The sequence below is a fragment of the Lissotriton vulgaris genome, chromosome 4_1 (genome assembly GCF_964263255.1).
Source record: "Lissotriton vulgaris chromosome 4_1, aLisVul1.2, whole genome shotgun sequence".
Taxonomy (NCBI): Eukaryota; Metazoa; Chordata; class Amphibia; order Caudata; family Salamandridae; genus Lissotriton; species Lissotriton vulgaris.
In genome coordinates, this window is record NC_141691.1 from 112523855 (window position 1) to 112544213 (window position 20359).

Below are 20359 nucleotides of genomic sequence, written 5' to 3' on the forward strand. Positions count from 1 at the left end.
TGTCACTCCTAATTACACTGAAGTTATGAAATCCTCACACATGGCAATCTGAAACCTTGGCAGCTATGACTCGGTAGAAAGAATGTGTCCATTAAAAAAAAAAAAAACAGCGGTGTGTTGGCCTTTTAAATTGTGCAACAATATACAATACAAATGAGCTTCTTTCGCCACTGGGTTGCCAAACGAGGATTTCCTGAGAACAAGGCGGACCGGCTGCTTACCACGTTAGAAGACCGAAGATGAACTATGCAGGGTGTCCTCGTGGCGCCCATTTTAGAATGGTGTCAGTTTGTATTTATGACTGCAATAAAATAATAACTACTTTCCCTTTTTAGGTCCTCTGTGTACAGAAACTAATTTTAACCCTAATTAGCACATTTCCTTATCGTGACAGGTACATTTATAACGTAACCCTTACATTGTATATTTCGATGGAAATATATTTACACCCATATTGTGTCTATTTTTAAAGTTCACCATAAAAGTGTAAAAGTTCTAATCGCATTTAACTTATGCTTTTTTTAGTTTTATTAATCCTCGGCGGCACCAAAGGAGATGCAAGACTATTCGAAGATGGCCGCGTCGCATGCACACATCGGATCCCGTCTATGGTATCTGCGCGCAGCCGCAGTGTAGCACAGAGCCTTGTGCGTCTCCGGCAACTAGTGTTATTATTGTCGTCACCGGCCTGTCCTGCTGGAGCTAGCGTGTGACGCAGTAGAGTCCTGGGGAGGAATCCCGAGTTGGGACCCCCTCACACCGAGACCATGGATGTGTACCCCGAGGTCTGCGGCAGCCCGCAGACAGCTGCTGTGCCTGCCTTCATTGTCAAGCTCTGGAGTCTGCTGGAGGAGCCGAGCAACGACCAGCTGATCTGCTGGAGCTGGGTAAACTTGGGAGGTTGCGTCTGGTAATGGGGGGCTTCTGTAGTACCGCGACGTATACCGATAGGAAGTGACAAGACGCGTGTTGCGATCTGTCAGAAAGTTTCTAAGACTTCCTGAGTTACACCGCTCAAACTTTTAGAATTTTATTTAACTCTGGCGCTTGGACCTCGTTTGACTTGCGCAAGGACAGTAATTCTGCATGCTCTGTGTCCGAAGTCTTAAATTGTTTATCAGCTGCACCTTTAAGGCGTGATATGGTTGTTATTCAGACAACGTACAAACCTCGCCCCCTTATTTCACTCAGATACTTTCGTTTTAATTCATTCGGTGTCGCTCTGCACAAGAGAATGGAGAGGATGTGGCTTAATGTCCAGAGAATCCGACTTTGGAACCGGGGAAGGAGGTTCCACAGCCCACGTCGTCTCAACATTTCAAGAGTCTGTGTAAATCATTTAATCTCCGCGTGCCTTAAAAAAAAAGTTAATGTGCTATTGTGTAACATAACTAGTGCCCTTGTAAGGCGGGCCGAGACCTTTGTGTCTAGTTTGAGCTATGTAAAATGGTCTTGCCTTTGGGGTCTAATATTTAGCCATGCAGCACAATGTCTTCACCGGGAAAGGGGGGTGGGGTGGGGCGGCGCGGCGGTACCACCAAGATGTACGCAAGAGAAACAGTGCTGTAAAATGGCCCTGCTGTTTTTTTAAGAGCCAAATAAAGAAAGGAGGAGGGGCAGGTTGATTAAGTTGTTTTGACATAAAATATAAACTTATAAAGTAAGTGATTTTGAGCTATGTAAGTGTCACCATTTTATTTTGCAGAAGTTCCACCATGCGTAATAGAAATGTACATATTAGTGAATAAAGACTTCAAGGCTTGGCTTGTGCACAGGATCTAAGATCCGAGCCAGACCCTTGCCTTGGTTCTTCCTGTTTATGCATTGGCTTGCCCACCTATAAACGCACTGCATTTCTTATGGCTTCCAGTCTCTAGGATAGAGGTCTTCAAACTTTTTTACTCTGAGATATTATCCCAAACAATCTGCTCCCCCATAGTTGGGGTGTTGTGAGCCTTTACATTTTTTGACCACAATGCAACACTACCTGCTGCGCTAAATGTAACTGCAGTCCTGAGTAACAGGCTATCTCCTCTGCATCTTTTACCTTTTCCCCACCATGTTGGATCATCACCTCGGTCCTAATGCTTGAAGGAAAGTAAGCTCTGATGCCCCTTTTTTTTTAAGGCAGACAGTCATATTTGTGATGCAGTGGGCCTCTCAAATCACTGGGCCTTAGTCCTGCTGCATCTGCTTCCTTAACACCTTGGCTGCTAGTGGTTTTCCCCTCCTGTGCTGACATTCCATGAATCCCTCTATTCAGGACGAGCTCAGCTCGTCATAAGCACAGCTCAACTGTGCCTCATAACGAGCTGAGCTCGTTATGAGCAGCGAAGGGGTTAATGATCACCAGCAGTGGCCACTTACACACTTAGCAGCAGTACCAGCTTCACTAATGAATGTCCCTTTTAACCACTTCCATGCTCATGACGGAACCGTTCCGTCATGAGCCGATAGGCTCATTAGAACCTTCAGCACAGCGCAAAAATTCGCGCTGCGCTGAAGTGGTTAAAGAAAAGAAACCAGCATTTGCAGTGCAACCGGTCCCACCTTTGGGACCTTGTATGCATTTAGCTATGCAGCACATTAGGCTGGGTGCTGAAACATGTACTGTTCTTTAACATGGTGAGAAAGTAAGTACCAAACTGCGTGACACGCCTGGTATGGGAACACATGGGGAGAAATATTGCCTTTAAGTGGGAAATAGTATAGTCTAAAGCTCTGTTTTTAATATAAAATCAGGGCCTACGGAGGCCATATCACTGAAAATACAAGATTTGAAAAACATATTATTGTCTATGGGTGCTCATGGAAGACCATTTCTATGGACTGGAATCTAGAGAATTCTAAAGTGATTCTGGTATTTTACTGACCTCGCTGGTCGTTTCATATCAAGAAAGTTAAATAAAGGCAGTTGTCAGAAAAATGGGAAAAAAGTCCCTAAGCAGAAAGCAATTCTGGTATTTTACTGACCTCTGCTGGTCGTTTTCTATCAAGACAGTTAAATAGAGGCAGTTGAACAGAAAAAATAGTCCCTAAGCGGAAGCAGACCAGTCCTTGGGGTGATCTCCAGAGTCCACAAAGTACATACACGTATAAGTATATACTAAAGTATATACAAGAGGTCTCAAATGCACGACTTAAAAACGCATATTGTCCCCTTCTTTGGGGTATCTCTCTGAAGAAGGTGTCTGGCCATTTGTAAACATAAAAATAAGCCCCCATACAGTGCTCCCTATTCTGGGACTTCTCTTTGACAATATCTATGAATCTCACTCCTTTCCTCTGTCTCCTAGACCATTACTGTGAGGTCAAAGGGATCAAGAGGATTAGGGCTCTGCATCTGAATGCAATCCTGCTGGCCTTCTACCTACCACCCCAAGGACTCAGCTTTCACTAACAATTGCCCCTTAACCTCATGCATGCTATGCAGATTCCCCTCCGGTGCTGGCCCATTATGAAAACGGGCGTGGTCATGACGGAACGGTTCCGTCATGAGCACAGCTCAACCGATGCTCATGACTGAACCGTTCCGTCATTAGCAGCGAAGGGGTTAATGGTTAATACTGACTTTGAGGTGCCTCTGCCTGAAAGCAACAGGTGTTTTGGTATGCAGAAAGTTAAAAAAAGAAACCAGCCTTCTTACCAGCTATTAATTGATTAAGTCACTTACAGCTAGGGCCACTGGAATTATGAGTTTCTGCAGCAGCAGCGTTTTCCACATAATTACCAGATTACTGCATTTGCTACATATGCTGCAGATTTGAACAACAAAAACCTGATTCTTGCTCAAATGGAACAAAAGTTACTTAAAGCGTGACAATGTGTTCCAGAGCAGTGGAAGGCCCTTTGCCAAGATAGACTGGTAATCCCGTAGTTGCTTACTGCTGTACTTGGGTTTAAAACTGGTACTAATGAGGTGAAATATTTCCCCTGACTGCGTTACCTTGAGTTAAAATGACAAAATAATGAAGTAATGCGAACCATAAAATGTGGCTCATTGTGCTGAATAATTTGGCCTTCTCCTGCCGCAGTGGCTCTGTTTGTAGTGCTATGAGTTCCCAGCCTGTGGCAGAAAGCACTGTGAATATACAAGTCATTATTTTAAAACAGTATTTACATACTCTACGGTAGGCTGCTGCAAAATGATGCAGTGATTGAGATAAAACAAGTTCTTACAAAATATCATTTTTAGTAATAAGTAATGAAACTGTATCTAATGCAGACATTTTTGGAAGTCTCTCTCATATGTGGCGCATGCGCGCTGCGTAGGCGAGACCTAAAAACTAAGCCTCTGTAACCAGTTTACAATGGTATGTAAATATGCAAATGGTCTTTAAAGACCTGTGATATTTAAGATAAGACACCAGACACTGCCCAGCCGAGCCCACAGCAGCATAGTTAGAGCAAGTAGGTGCATTTGTAGATTTTCAGCCGCTACACCATACAAGCCTACAACTCTGGACGGTCGACAAGCCCCCTAAAGGCGTTGCTTCGAGCCCCTTCTAATATATGTGAAAAGCTGGATTCACCTTCTCCTGTGCCACATCTGACGCTGCTCATGGTATTTCACAATAACATGGAAACCCCATGGTTGCGGCTCCGGTCTTTGCCGGTATGCCCTTTTTGCCGTTCAAGCACTTGGGCTTGTGCCTTGGTCTCGGAGATCTGCATGTTGTTGGTGAAATGTTGTTGTGGCTCCTGGGGGTCGGGGCGTGGCTGCTGTAGCTGGGAATGCTGCAGAGGCTTCTCCCAGGTGAGATTTATGTGGCTACAGTTGTCAGGATCTAAGCTACTGCCAAGGCGGTGGTAGGCGATACGGCCATCACTGTACAGACGGGACTATGTGCTTCTGCCATTTTGGACTCCTATGATTTATTGTACCGTTTGGGGAGGAACACATTTCAACCTATTGCCAGGCAAACCCCGTGATGGGCTATTCAATTCACCCATGAGACATGACAGCAGGATGTCTGTAGGGGCAGTGTGGTTATTATTGAGGAGGGTTTTTGTTTTTATTTGTATCACATTGTTTAATTTAAATACTGTACAATAAAATCTTAAATTATTAAAAAGGATTTTATAAAAAAGTACATAATCATTAGTGGGTATTAATTTCGTTAGATAAAAAATAAAGTCATTGCTTCTGACCAGGTTTCAATCCCATGGTTAACCAGCGTTAGAGTTATATGACTGTTACTGAAAGGATAGGCCCTGACAGACAAATAGTACATGGACTGAATCATTAAGTGAACAAACATGCTCTTCCCTTGGTGTGCAGGGTGAAAGATTTGACCACATGGTGTCAACTTTTTGTAAACCTCCTGTTTTAAAATTGAGACACAAACAAACATTCCTGTCTACGGTAGCTTTAATTTAAATCTGCATACAGCGATGAGGCAGAGACTGCCAGAGCAGTCAGTCTTTTGACCTTCTGTCAGCGGTAAGCCCTTTTGTATCTTTGTCAACTGGATATTTTCGCGAGTGTTGCATAATCAAATGTATCAAGATAAATTGATCAGATAATAGCATTCTTTTACAGCGTGATAAGAAGTGGATTAAGACCAACAGATATTTCAAAGCAAAGATTTCACTTTAAACACAGTGCATCACTTTTTCTTAAAAAGGACCATGCCTGTTATTTGACAGTATCAAGATATAATGGTGGCGGGTTACTTTTAAATTTCATTCCCAATGGACAGGCTTTCCCAGTTTTCGTCCTACCGCCGTAATATTGAGATAGCTTTATGTTAGCTGAGCTGCCACAGGGGCGGTTGTAGTGAATGGGAAGGAGAAGGCGAGACTGTAGGAAACTGTTGTAGACAGAGGCTAGCATGGTGTAGGGAAGAATGTTGGTGTAGGAGTGGTAAAAAGTCATATTCTAATGCCGAAACAGCTTGTCGGAGATTAATATTGAGGAAATATGCCGAACAGAACATTGCTCCGGGAAACAGCCTGAAAGGCTAAAACAATGTTAATTGCCTATACAATATATAACTGCAGGTCCAGGGCCGCAAGACTGCATTTTGTGATCTAGTGATATAAGGAATATCCAGGTAGTTCGCATACAGCAGAGCTCTGGCCAATAGCGTGAAATAAGAATCCAAACGCAGGAGAATGAGAACCAATGCACCAATAAAAACCCCACATTTCTGAATGACACAACAATGATTGAATGACAATTGATGGGTGTGCAAAGCCCACAAAGGAGATACTACAAGTCTTGCAGACAGCGCATGCGTGCTGCCTAGGCTCGACCTAGAAATAACACAACGTCACTGTTCTCGCCGTGGCTGCCTCGTTTCTAGAAGGAAAGAAATTTGGCACCCTCGCTGTTGAATAAAGTGAGCTATCCTTTGTATTCACAAGTCAGAACCTGGATGATTACATAACAGCAGTGACTGGCTTCTGCATCCACATGTTTTATTTTTTGCTGTTTTATTTAGCGTGTACTTACCCCGTGGGCACTAGAGGGCCTAAATGCCTTGTAAGGGGTAGGTAATACAAGTTATAAAAATACTTCACCTTACTATGTGATCACCAGATTACATTAGCAACAGTCACATTTTGTTTAAGTGATTTGCCCAGAATCGTAGGGTGTTGACCTGACGCCAGGACTCAAACCAGTTCCAATGTCAGCAACTATTTCCAATAAGGACCATCTCTTTTCTTGTGTCACCTGGGTCGCCCACAGCTTATCTCTGGCATATGGGTGCCCAGCTGTTAGTTTTAGGAGAGGGGTGAAGGAAGTGGGCCGGCCTTCAGCATGTGTGAGGTGGGCCCCCGGCCAAGGTGCAGACATTTACGGGGCGAAGGATCTGCCAGCAGCAGTCTTCCTCTGGCATGACTGCAACGAGGAGCACATCTAAGCACTGTTTCTGGAGCTTTCTGGTGCTCAACACTGCATGTTGACTCCTTTTCTAGGTTTCACCTGCACAGCGCTTGTAATTAATATATCTTAAAAGGGGGCATTTATCATTCGCTTGTGTGTGGAACTTTTTTTGTTAACTTCCCCTGGCTGCCCGGAATTACGATACTTCTACTAAAGTTCACACTGTTTAAGGCCCAATCACTGTCCAGATAAGATCTCTTCCCAAGGAAAAGCCAGACTGCTTCCAACAGTATGCTTACTTTTTATTACTTAGATGTGTAAAGCAGATGCTTTATCCTTAGCACGTTTGTGGCATTTCCTATTCCTGCATCAGTACCTTTCTTTTCACTTTGTAGGCATTATCACATTGATTTTTTTCAACGTAATCTATGTGCTCAGTATAATCAAATTCTAAATGTGATAAACATAGCACTGGGTCCAAAATATGTTCGAACTCCTCTAAACACATACTATTGCTATATTTGACTACTGAACAGACAGTCACAAATGTAGTTACCTTGCAGTTAAAAGGGACTTGTTTTGAATGGTGCAGCAGTTGCAGTGGCACCAGGGCCAAAAGCTCTAGGGCCCACTACACCCAGATGGTTATTGCTAACATTTGAAACCAAACAGGCAGTCACAAGTGCAGTTATCTTGCAGAAGCACTAGGGTCATGATTTGAATGGTGCAGCAAGTGCAGTAGCACCAGGACCAAAATCTACAGGCACCCCACTAAACACCTATTATTGCTACATTTTATTCCTAAACCGGCAACCACCAGTGCAGTTACCTGGGGATTCCACTAAACCCAGATTATAGCAATAGGACTGAAAGCTCTAGCCACCCCACTAAACGCCTTAAATTGCTGAATCTTACTACGAAACAGGTATTCACAAGTGCAGTTACCTTGCAAACAGCTGGGTCATGTTTTGAATGGTGCAACTGGTGCAATGGCACCGGGCCCAAAAGTTGTCAGAACTCCACTAAACACCTAATGCTATATTTTACTACTATACAGGCATTCACAATTGCAGTTAAAAGGTACTTGATTTGAATGGTGGAGCAGGTGCAGTGGTACCAGGGATTAAAGCTCTAGGGACCACACTAAACCTAGATTATTGCTAAAAATACAAAACCAAGCAGGCAGTCACTAGTGCAGTTACCTTGCAGAAGCACTAGGGCCATGCTTTCAATAGTTGCAGGTGCAGTAGCACCCAGACAAAAAGCTCCAGACTCCCCATTAAACACTTAATATTGCTATATTTTATTTATAAACAGGCAACCACAAGTGCAGTTACCTTGCAAACAAGAGGGTCATGATTTTGAATGGTGAAGCAGGTGCAGTGGCACCGGACCAAAAAGTTGTCAGAACAGTTTAAAAAGGGGCTTGATTTAAATGGCGCAGTGCCACTGGGGCCAAAAGCTCTACGGACCTCACTAAACGCAGATTACTAAATTGTACTTCTAATCAGGCAGTTATAAGTGCTGTTATCTAGCGAGCACTAGCACCATGATTTCAATGGTGTAGCAGGTGAATGGCCCAAAGCTCTAAGTACCCCTCTAAATACCAAATATTGCAATATTTTACTACTAAATACGCAGTCGTAAGTGCAGTTACCTTACAGGCAATAGGGTTATGACTAAATAGGCAGTCACAAATGCAGTTATATCGCTGGTTTGAATGGTGCAGCAGGTGTAGTGACACAATGCCCAAAAGTTGTCATAAATGCCCGGAAAGTATAATATTGCTATTACATGAATTCCAATATTTCTCTTTTACTTATCAAAATGTTGCTATTACTTACCCGCACTATACCACTAGTAACAGTACAATATGTTGCCTTTTTGTACATACACTAGTCATAATTGTACACCTACTTAGCAAGCTAAGAATTAAAACAAAAAAAAGCCTATTATTAATCACATGGGTGACACCTAATGCATTTAGTAATGCTTGTTTTCTAATGGCTCTCCTTCCTCTCCCCCTACCCCTCAGCTTCTTCCAACACTTTTTCTTTTTAGTTAGAGGGTTCGAGCTAGCCTTTTATTTGGTTGTGTTATAGGGCTCTTCACATGTAAATTCACCCCATTGACTGATTCCATTGCTGCCTTGAGGAGCTAAAACTTTAAGTGAGGGTGTACGACAACTCCATTAGTTGCTTATTTTATTACTGCTATGTTCTCAGATGTATTGTATTGTTACAGAATAGTTACAAGTTTATTTTAGTTAATGTGCTTTAATTTTAGCTTGTATTCCTGATCAAAAGCACTATAGTGCCTATTAATACTCATGTACATACTCCAACAAGACTGTTTTTATGACTGATAGATTACATCTGTTCTCCACAGTTGATTTTTTTTTTAAACAGAGCTTTATATAATGCAAACTTGACCCAAATCGGGTATCAGAGCACTTTACATAGCACCAGTTGCATTACATGAGGACACATTCATTTTTGTTAGGCACGGGGAGATGAAGTGATTTGCACAGAATCACAAGATGTTCAGTGTCATTGCAGAGACTAGAACCCAGATTCGAGGTAGGCCACCCTAGCCGTTAGGCCAACTCCTCTCCCATAATACTGAGTTTGTATATATGTTTTAGTTTTTTTTGTTTTGTTTTTGTAATGGCAAAATTCCCAGGCCTTGAGCACTGACGTAAGGAATGTGTGAGCTTGGCTTTGGTTTCAGTTTTTCAGACCCCCCAGGTTATTGCGGCATAGATTTCCAAATTTAGCGACACAAAAATGGAAATTTAGCGGCATAAAAGTGGAAATTTAGTGGCATTATTGCGGTAATTTATTTTACTCGTAATCATTCCCTTTCAGCCTTAAATCAATGTAAACTGATTTAGCAAGGAATTCCACTGTGAAACAGGCATGTTTAAAGTGTTTGCAGCTCTACAGAAGCACAGCTCCAATCTGCACCTCGTGAGAGGGGCCCCTATTTTTCCCTGTGGTGTTCTAGCACCCATGTATGCACCCCTGCCGGGGCACCGCTACCTCCTGGACCCGTCCATTTTAAAAAACAGTAATTTCTATCCCCCTTTTTAGGTCTCGCCTGTCGATGCGCATGCGCATCGAGCAAGCGAGACTATAGGGGCTTATCCACTCTTAATCCACTGCAAGGAATCGTGGCGATTCCTTGCAGTGCCCGTGACTTTTAAGCTCAATGTGCATGCGCATTGAGCTTAAAAGCGCGTGCACGTCCGTCTTGTTTTACCCGCTCCGCCCCCTCCCCTTCCCGCTGTGTCGCATTTCTCCTCCCCCCTCCCCTCTCTTCCCTCCCCCCTCCCCTCTCTTCCCTCCCCTCTCTTCCATCCAGTATCCTCACACCGCCTACTGCAGCTCCCAAACAACATCCAGCACCACCCGCTCCGCCCCCTCCCCTTCCCGCCGTGTCGCATTTCTCCTCCCCCCTCCCCTCTCTTCCCTCCCCCCTCCCCTCTCTTCCCTCCCCTCTCTTCCATCCAGTATCCTCACACCGCCTACTGCAGCTCCCAAACAACATCCAGCACCATTCTGTGATGGAGTATTCGAAACCAGGACGAATGCGAGTCTGCCTTCTTGTCGCCGCAGCCTACGTATGTCTTCCCTTTCTACCCATCCTCGAGGCCCGACACTTCATTGTCTCCGCCCCTTTCTCAAGTGCTCCTTTGAAACCTCTCATTTACCGAGAGATCGGGACCTCGAGGTGCCTCCAGTCTGCCGCTTCCCTCGCTGCTCCTGGCTCACACCCCCGTGCACGCGCTGCTTCCACAGCGCTAGGCCTCGTCTGATTCTCTCCCAGGAATTTCTGAACTAATTTACTGTTTATGTCTCCGCCACCTCTGCTGGCGGCTGCTCCAGGAATTCACTGCCAATTTTGTGAAAAACATATTTTCTTTTTCCATATCTATTTTATTTACTTGGGCCGTTGTTCATCATCACATTAACTATCATGGGATCGAGCCGAATGCATATTCTGAACATGCCACGAGGAAGCCATTAAACGGATTCATATGCTCGTTTTGCACCATAAAAAGGCATCGCTCTGCTGCACTGTTCTCGTTTTAAAACATGCCTTATTCAAGGCACTTGTCCCGATAATTTGGGCTCATTACGATCAGAATACAAAGCGCAAAAACAGATATAAAATGTGTGTTGACTTTTATCATGAGCCTATTTAGGTTTTACTTCAGAGGTACTGTTTATGCGAACATTTTTCTAAACGTGGTATTGGCATAGGAACAATTTCTCCTCCCCCCCCCCCTCCCCCCCCAGCCGCCTGCCTTGCCTACTCTCCCGCCCCCTCACTTCTTGATTGCACGGCCTAGTCCCCTACTCTCCTCCTCCTACTCTCCTCCCCTCGCCGTCTGTTCCCGCACTCCTCCCACACCCCCGCTCCGCCCCCTCCCCTGCCTGCCATGTCGCGTCGCATTTCTCCTCCCCCCTCCCCCCAGCCGCCTGCCTTGCTCTTCATTCAATGCTATTTGTAAGGAAGACTGATTCCTATTACCCACACTGTTCCGATTTGCTTTTGCCGATTACAGCCACATAGTATCTTATCTGTAAGTGAAGTCGACGCCGCAATCTTCCAGCTGTCGTGTAGAACCCAAATTCATGCACAGCCCCCCTGTAGAGCTGAAAATGAATCGGCATAATGTAGTAACAGCTTGCACATTAGAGACTGGAGGAGATTTGTTGAACCTCGACAGTTTCACTGCAATATACTATTGGTCAGCTGCAATTGTCAAGTGTCCAATGCAGGAGTTCCGAGTAAGCGCAATTGCCGCCAGTCTCTAGTCCTATTAGGTAGACACATAGAACAGAGTTCTGTTTACAACTGAGTGTTTCTCTGTTTTCGAACATACATACACACCATTGAAACAGCTACACACTTAGACATGTATTTCTTGTTTCGGCAATTCCTATTAAAGTAAGGGAGGGCCAAACCACTCCAAATCTGCGCGTTAATATTACACCCGTTTTTCTCGATATGAGTTTCAATGAAGTGAAACCGAGGTACGTCGAAAGGGGCACTGTGCTGCGCGACATTTATTTGAGAGTCCAGTTATTTGTATTGTCGGTGCCAGTCATACCTCTGTTTAGCCCATGTTCACGCTCTGCTAATTTTAGATGGATAGGGCAATAGAGACATAATTGAAAAGTCGTATTTTGCCCCAGATCACGCACTAGAATCAATTGGGCTCAACTGTCTGGTTCGCATCATGACGCACAGAAGGGTTTTTAGGCAAACTTTAGAGCCCACCGTTATCAAACTGGGGCCTTTACCAAATAATAGCACGTAAATGCCATGAGGTTTGTCAGTGTGCCATATTTAATAATGAACGCGTAAGGTCATTTTTTTTTCAGTAAACCACCCTCACCCTCACTCACCCTCAACCCCTCTCCCTCACTCACCCTCACTCACCCTCAACCCCTCACCCTCACTCACCCTCAACCCCTCACTCACCCTCAACCCCTCACCCACCCTCACTCACCCTCACTCACCCTCACTCACCCTCACTCACCCTCACTCACCCTCACTCACCCTCACTCTCCCTCACTCTCCCTCACTCACCCTCACTCACCCTCACTCACCCTCAACCCCTCACCCTCACTCTCCCTCAACCCCTCACCCTCACTCACCCTCAACCCCTCACTCACCCTCACCCACCCTCACCCTCACTCACCCTCAACCCATCACCCTCACTCACCCTCAACCCCTCACCCTCAACCCCTCACTCTCACTCATCCTCACTCACCCTCAACCCCTCACCCTCACCCTCACTCACCCTCACCCACCCTCAACCCCTCACCCTCACCCTCACTCACCCTCAACCCCTCACCCTCACCCACCCTCAACACCTCACCCTCACTCACCCTCACTCACCCTCACTCACCCTCACTCACCCTCACTCACCCTCACTCACCCTCACTCACCCTCACTCACCCTCACTCACCCTCACTCACCCTCACTTACCCTCACTTACCCTCACTCACCCTCACTCACCCTCAACACCTCACTCACCCTCACTCACCCTCACTCACCCTCAACCCCTCACCCTCACCCACCCTCACCCACCCTCACCCACCCTCACCCACCCTCACCCACCCTCACCCACACTCACTCACCCTCACCCTCACTCACACTCACCCTCACCCTCACTCACCCTCACCCACCCTCAACACCTCATCCTCACTCACCCTCACTCACCCTCAACCCCTCACCCTCACTCACCCTCACTCACCCTCCCTCACCCTCACCCTCACTCACCCTCAATCCCTCAATCCCTCACTCACCCTCAATCCCTCACTCACCCTCAATCCCTCACTCACCCTCACCCTCACTCACCCTCACTCACCCTCACCCTCACTCACCCTCACCCTCACTCACCCTCACCCTCACTCACCCTCACCCTCACTCACCCTCACCCTCACTCACCCTCACCCTCACTCACCCTCACCCTCACTCACCCTCAACCGCTCACCCACCCTCAACCGCTCACCCACCCTCACTCACCCTCAACCCCTCACCCTCAACCCCTCACCCTCACTCACCCTCACTCACCCTCACTCACCCTCACTCACCCTCACTCACCCTCACTCACCCTCACTCACCCTCACTCACCCTCACTCACCCTCACTCACCCTCACTCACCCTCACTCACCCTCACTCACCCTCACTCACTCACCCTCACTCACCCTCACTCACCCTCACTCACCCTCACTCACTCACCCTCACTCACCCTCACTCACCCTCACTCACCCTCACTCACCCTCACTCACCCTCACTCACCCTCACTCACCCTCAACACCTCACTCACCCTCAACACCTCATCCTCACTCACCCTCACTCACCCTCAACCCCTCACCCTCACTCACCCTCACTCACCCTCAACCCCTCACCCTCACTCACCCTCACTCACCCTCACTCACCCTCACCCTCACTCACCCTCAACCCCTCACCCTCAACCCCTCACCCTCACTCACCCTCACTCACCCTCACTCACCCTCACTCACCCTCACTCACCCTCACTCACCCTCACTCACCCTCACTCACCCTCACTCACCCTCACTCACCCTCACTCACCCTCACTCACCCTCACTCACCCTCACTCACCCTCACTCACCCTCAACACCTCACTCACCCTCAACACCTCATCCTCACTCACCCTCACTCACCCTCAACCCCTCACCCTCAATCCCTCACTCACCCTCACCCACCCTCAACCCCTCACCCTCACTCACTCACCCTCACTCACCCTCACTCACCCTCACTCACCCTCACTCACCCTCACTCACCCTCACTCACCCTCACTCACCCTCACTCACCCTCAACACCTCACTCACCCTCAACACCTCATCCTCACTCACCCTCACTCACCCTCACTCACCCTCACCCTCACTCACCCTCAACCCCTCACCCTCACTCACCCTCAACCCCTCACCCTCAACCCCTCACCCTCAACCCCTCACCCTCACTCACCCTCACTCACCCTCACTCACCCTCACTCACCCTCACTCACCCTCACTCACCCTCACTCACCCTCACTCACCCTCACTCACCCTCACTCACCCTCACTCACCCTCACTCACCCTCACTCACCCTCACTCACCCTCACTCACCCTCACTCACCCTCAACACCTCACTCACCCTCAACACCTCATCCTCACTCACCCTCACTCACCCTCACTCACCCTCAACACCTCACTCACCCTCAACACCTCATCCTCACTCACCCTCACTCACCCTCAACCCCTCACCCTCACTCACCCTCACTCACCCTCACCCTCACCCTCACTCACCCTCAACCCCTCACCCACCCTCAACCGCTCACCCACCCTCACTCACCCTCACTCACCCTCACTCACCCTCACTCACCCTCACTCACCCTCACTCACCCTCACTCACCCTCACTCACCCTCACTCACCCTCACTCACCCTCACTCACCCTCACTCACCCTCACTCACCCTCACTCACCCTCACTCACCCTCAACACCTCACTCACCCTCAACACCTCACTCACCCTCAACACCTCACTCACCCTCAACACCTCACTCACCCTCAACACCTCACTCACCCTCAACACCTCACTCACCCTCAACACCTCACTCACCCTCAACACCTCACTCACCCTCAACACCTCACTCACCCTCAACACCTCACTCACCCTCAACACCTCACTCACCCTCAACACCTCACTCACCCTCAACACCTCACTCACCCTCAACACCTCACTCACCCTCAACACCTCACTCACCCTCAACACCTCACTCACCCTCAACACCTCACTCACCCTCAACACCTCACTCACCCTCAACACCTCACTCACCCTCAACACCTCACTCACCCTCAACACCTCACTCACCCTCAACACCTCACTCACCCTCAACACCTCACTCACCCTCAACACCTCACTCACCCTCAACACCTCACTCACCCTCAACACCTCACTCACCCTCAACACCTCACTCACCCTCAACACCTCACTCACCCTCAACACCTCACTCACCCTCAACACCTCACTCACCCTCAACACCTCACTCACCCTCAACACCTCACTCACCCTCAACACCTCACTCACCCTCACTCACCCTCAACCCCTCACCCTCAACACCTCACTCACCCTCACTCACCCTCAACCCCTCACCCTCAACACCTCACTCACCCTCACTCACCCTCAACCCCTCACCCTCAACACCTCACCCTCAACACCTCACCCTCAACACCTCACCCTCAACACCTCACCCTCAACACCTCACCCTCACTCACCCTCACTCACCCTCACTCACCCTCACTCACCCTCACTCACCCTCACTCACCCTCACTCACCCTCACTCACCCTCGCTCACCCTCGCTCACCCTCGCTCACCCTCGCTCACCCTCGCTCACCCTGGCTCACCCTCGCTCACCCTCGCTCACCCTCGCTCACCCTCGCTCACCCTCACTCTCACTCACCCTCAACCCCTCACCCTCACTCACCCTCAACCCCTCACCCACCCTCACTCACCCTCAACCCCTCACCCTCACACAGTGCAATAGGTCTCAGACCATTTCAGTTAGAGCTTTAAGAAATGTTTATGGCTTTTTTTATTTGTAATTCTTTAGCATTGGCTACAGGAAACAAAAATGCTAAACATTTACAAAAAAAACCCATAAACAATTCTAAAAGCACTAACTCTAATGGTGCGAGACCTATTGCATTTCCAATGCTTGTTAACATTGAAAATATATTGACAATACCAATATGACCCATACAGAAAGCCCTGCTTTGCTGCTAGAGCGCTTTTCTAGAAAGTAATGCATCAAATTAAGTGTGGCAATTTAAGTGACACTTTGTGAGTGGCCAAAGGCAAGAAAAATCATTAAAAACTATCCTCTTTTCTGAAACCCAATGGACTAAAAGGGGCCTTAAAATATCCCCAGCAGTTCAGATTGCTTATATGTGACATTTTCATAAATTCAGTGTAATTGAGTGACATTCAACGACTATGAGCGACACTTTCTCCTGAACAAAATCAAGCAATGAGGTCTAGGGAAACAGATTAATATCAGAAATTACCCCCATTTGAGCAATTAGAAACTCTAAGAATATCTTGAAATGGAAGCCAAGTACCAGAAATGGAAGGACACTATCCTAGTGCCTTAGAAACTTGATTCAGATACCTTGCAGAAGGCATAATAATCCTCTGTCCTATTTTATCATGACAAAACGCTATCTCGCAACAGCAGGAGCATTATTCAGCAGTTAGACAAAACAAAAGATCTCTCCACCAAATGTGTTAACGCCCAGAGTTTTTTCATTGTTATTATTCCCTGGGATCTACTGGGCACACAAAGATCTCTGCAGCAGGTGTGTTAACCCCAACGGATAATTTAAAATCAAGACCTTTGCAACCAATTGAACAGAACAGATTTACTACCACATTTCTCCTTGTTGCCAATTTAATTTTTGCTGAGTTTATAAAAAAAATGTATAAGCTGAGGCCTAGATTTTGTGTCCAGTTTGCCTCACTTTTTTGGCACAAACCCAACGCAAAATCTCCGAATGCGCTTAAATGTACTTTTGATAGACCTGCTCAAAACGTGTGAGGTCTGCAGATCTGATGTCATTTGTGAAATCACTTCCTGTGAAGTCACGGACTGTATGATGCCACACGTCATGTCACTTGCATACTGCCCAATTGGGTTAGTACCCCACTTCTATTTTTTAGGACTTATGCCCTACAGCAAGTAAACAAAACATGTAAAAGGTACGGTGGAACTACAATTCAGAAATCGAGCACTTAATCCACAGGAGACACCAGGGTCAGACTGACATGCTTGGACGTCTTACATACTCGAACTTGTCTCAGCCTCATGCATGTAAGGCGAGGACTCTGCAGCTGAGCTAGCTCCAACTATTCATCGCGCTCTCTTCTGAATAACCGATAAAAGGTAACCATTTCTTTTCCACCAGGGGTCGCTATCGTAATAGTAATGAAACCATGCTGTCCCTTCTGTTTTTGCCGAGCTAACGTTTTCTTAACATCACGCTGCTTATGTCTGCTCCAATTCAGATTTGACAAGCTAGATTTGAGTAATTCCAAACCAAATGCAGAACAGCTTGATGCATAAAAAGCCTTACTTCGCGCGTGTACAATACCAGAAGGCTACTCCAGCAAGAGCCAATTGCAACAACTAGTGTGTCTTCCAGGATAATAGTGATACATGTTTCCATCCAGCGCCAAGATGCTCCCTCCGGAGCGAACGTTGCGCTCTACAAATAACCTCACAAATATCACAAAATATCACAAATTTGCTCTTGAATGTAGTAACTTTTTTATGTAAAAAATGCTTGGTTAATTGAATTGATATAATATATTGCAAAATTGTTCTACCTTGATTCATATTGTTTGTTGGATGTAATAGTGATGTTTATTGCTTGATAATTTCGTGATATATGCTTTGTGTCAATTGTCCATTTGATAGGTTTGTTAGTAATTGCTTGTTTTGTGTATTTTCTTTCTGACATTTGAAATAATTTTTGTATGAAAGAAAAAAAGTAAAAGGTACAAATAAATATACCAGACCAGATTCAATGCAATAGTTCATTTGGTCCTCAATCTAAAATAATCTGAGAGGGGGGCATTCTTTTGTGTGTAATAACTATATAGGGTCCAGCCCTCCCTCAGCCCCACTAAGGGCCTATCTCCTTTTTTGTGTGCAATACCAGAAGGAAGCAGGTATTGGACGGCTGGACGGCGGCACGTAGTGACTTGTGCGCCCACAACCAATGAAACAGCATTGTTTGTTTTGCCAACACTTTTTTGGTAAATATCGCAGCAATAATTGTAGATATCGCGGTCATCGCGCTAGTGAGCTGATTTCGCGATTTTTTTTTTTTCGTGAATCGCGAAATTGCGATAAGCTGGAGGGTCTGGTTTTTGATACTAACTGCACGTATCAAAGGACTTGGTGAATTATGTAGCTAAACCAGTGTCTTCAGTTGTAGAAGATAGTTGAGTGATGTAATTACGTGTAGTATGATGGTGAGCAAAATGAGACTGGTTTGGTAGGAATGAAAACGATCGGTCAGCTCTGCAAATCTTACTTTGAAATACACCTATTTTCATATCCTCTACTGCATGGGTACTCACAAACTTTCTCACAGGGGCCAAATTTACAGTGTGGTTTGCGGCCGAGGGCCGCACCGGTGGGGGCGGGGTCAGTGAGAGAGGGGGCGGGGCTAGAGCAAAAAAAACCTGTGACCATGAGGTTGAACACAGGCCCCTGCAGCAGACGTCTTCGTCCACTGACTCACCAGATCCAGCATACACACATATCTCTCTCTCTCTCTCCCTCTCTCTCTTCCTCTCCCTCCCTCCCTATCTTTCTCTCCCTCTCCCTCCCTCTGTCTCCCTCCCTCTCTGTCTCCCTCCCTCCCTCTCTCTCCCTTCTTCCCTGTCTCCCTCCCTCACTGTCTCCCTCCCTGTCTCCCTCCCTGCCTGTCTCCCTCCCTCTCTCTGTCTCCCTCCCACTCTCTGTCTCCCTCCCACTCTCTGTCTCCCTCCCTCTCTGTCTCCCTCCCTCTCTCCCTCCCTCTCTGTCTCCCTCCCTCTCTGTCTCCCTCCCTCTCTGTCTCCCTCCCTCTCTGTCTCCCTCCCTCTCTGTCTCCCTCCCTCTCTGTCTCCCTCCCTCTCTGTCCCCTCCCTCCCTGTCTCCCTCCCTGTCTCCCTCCCTCCCCGTCTCCCTCCCTCTATACCTCCCTCTCTGTCTCCCTTCCTCTCTGTCTCCTTCCCTCTCTGTCTCCCTCCTTCCCTTTCTGTCTCCCTCCCTCCCTCTGTCTCCCTCCCTCTCTCTGTCTCCCTCCTTCTCTCTGTCTCCCTCCCTTTCTCCCTTTCTCTGTCTCCCTCCCTTTCTCTGTCTCCCTCCCTCTCTGTCTCCCTCCCTCTCTGTCTCCCTCCCTCTCTGTCTCCCTCCCTCTCTGTCTCCCTCCCTCTCTGTCTCCCTCCCTCTCTGTCTCCCTCCCTCCCTGTCTCCCTCCCTCCATACCTCCCTCTCTGTCTCCCTCCCTCTCTCTGTCTCCCTCCCTCCCTCTCTCTCCTTCCCTGTATCCCTCCCTCCCTCCCTCCCCCATCTCCCTCCCTCTATACCTCCCTCCCTCCCTGTCTCCCTCCCCGTCTCCCTCCCTTTTTGCCTCCCTCCCTCCCTCTCTCTTTCTCCCTCCCTCTCTCTCTTTCTCATCCTCCCTCCCTTGGTCTCTCTCCCTCCCTTGGTCTCCCTCCCTCCCTCTGTCGCCCTCCCTCTTCCTTTGTCTCCCTCCTTCTCACCCTCTGTCTCCATCCCTCCCTCTGTCTTCATCCCTGTCTCCATCCCTCCCTCTTCCTCCCTCTGTCTCCCTCCCCCTCCCCCTCTCTCTGTCTTTCTCTCTGTCTCCCTCCCTCTGCATCCCTCCGTCTCTCTCTCTCTGTCTCCCTCCCTCCCTCTGTCTCCCTCCCTCCTGCTCTCTGTCTTCCTCCCTTCCTCCTTTTCCTTCCCTCCCTCCCTCCCTCTCTCTCTGTCTCCCTCTCTCTCTGTCTCCCTCTCTCTTGCTGTCTCCCTCTCTCTCGCTGTCTCCCTCCCTCTCTCGCGCTGTCTCCCTCCATCTCTTTCGGTCTCCCTCCCTCTCTCCCTCCCGCTGTCTCCCTACCTCTCTCTCCATTCCTACTTCTGCCTTCCTCCCTCCCCCTTCTCTCCCTCTCTCCCCCTCCCTCACCCTCCCCTGACTCGCTTCCTACCTCGCCCTCCCCTGATTCTCCCTCTCTCACCCTCCCCTGATTCTCCCTCTCTCCCCCACCCTCACCCTCCCCTGACTATCCCTCTCTCTCCCTCCATCGCCCTCCCCTGACTCTCCCTCTCTCCCTCCATCGCCCTCCCCTGACTATCCCTCTCTCTCCCCCTCCCTCTCTCTCCCTCCCCTGACTTTCCCTCCCGGGAGCCCGCCAAGCCCCAGCAATGCCTTCTTGGGGGCAAAGGGCAGC

The 20359-nt window shown here is 47.9% G+C and overlaps 1 protein-coding gene across 1 annotated transcript in view; it reads left to right on the top strand.

Annotated features, from left to right (window-relative positions):
- Positions 1–621: 621 nt before the first annotated feature.
- The window catches only part of LOC147718436 (heat shock factor protein 3-like), a 227264-nt gene continuing 207526 nt past the window's right edge, over positions 622–20359 (top strand). The window contains exon 1 of the mRNA XM_086918351.1: positions 622–887. Within this exon, the coding sequence (XP_086774477.1) occupies positions 768–887 (120 nt within the window). The 5' untranslated portion in view covers positions 622–767. The remainder of the gene's footprint in view (positions 888–20359) is intronic.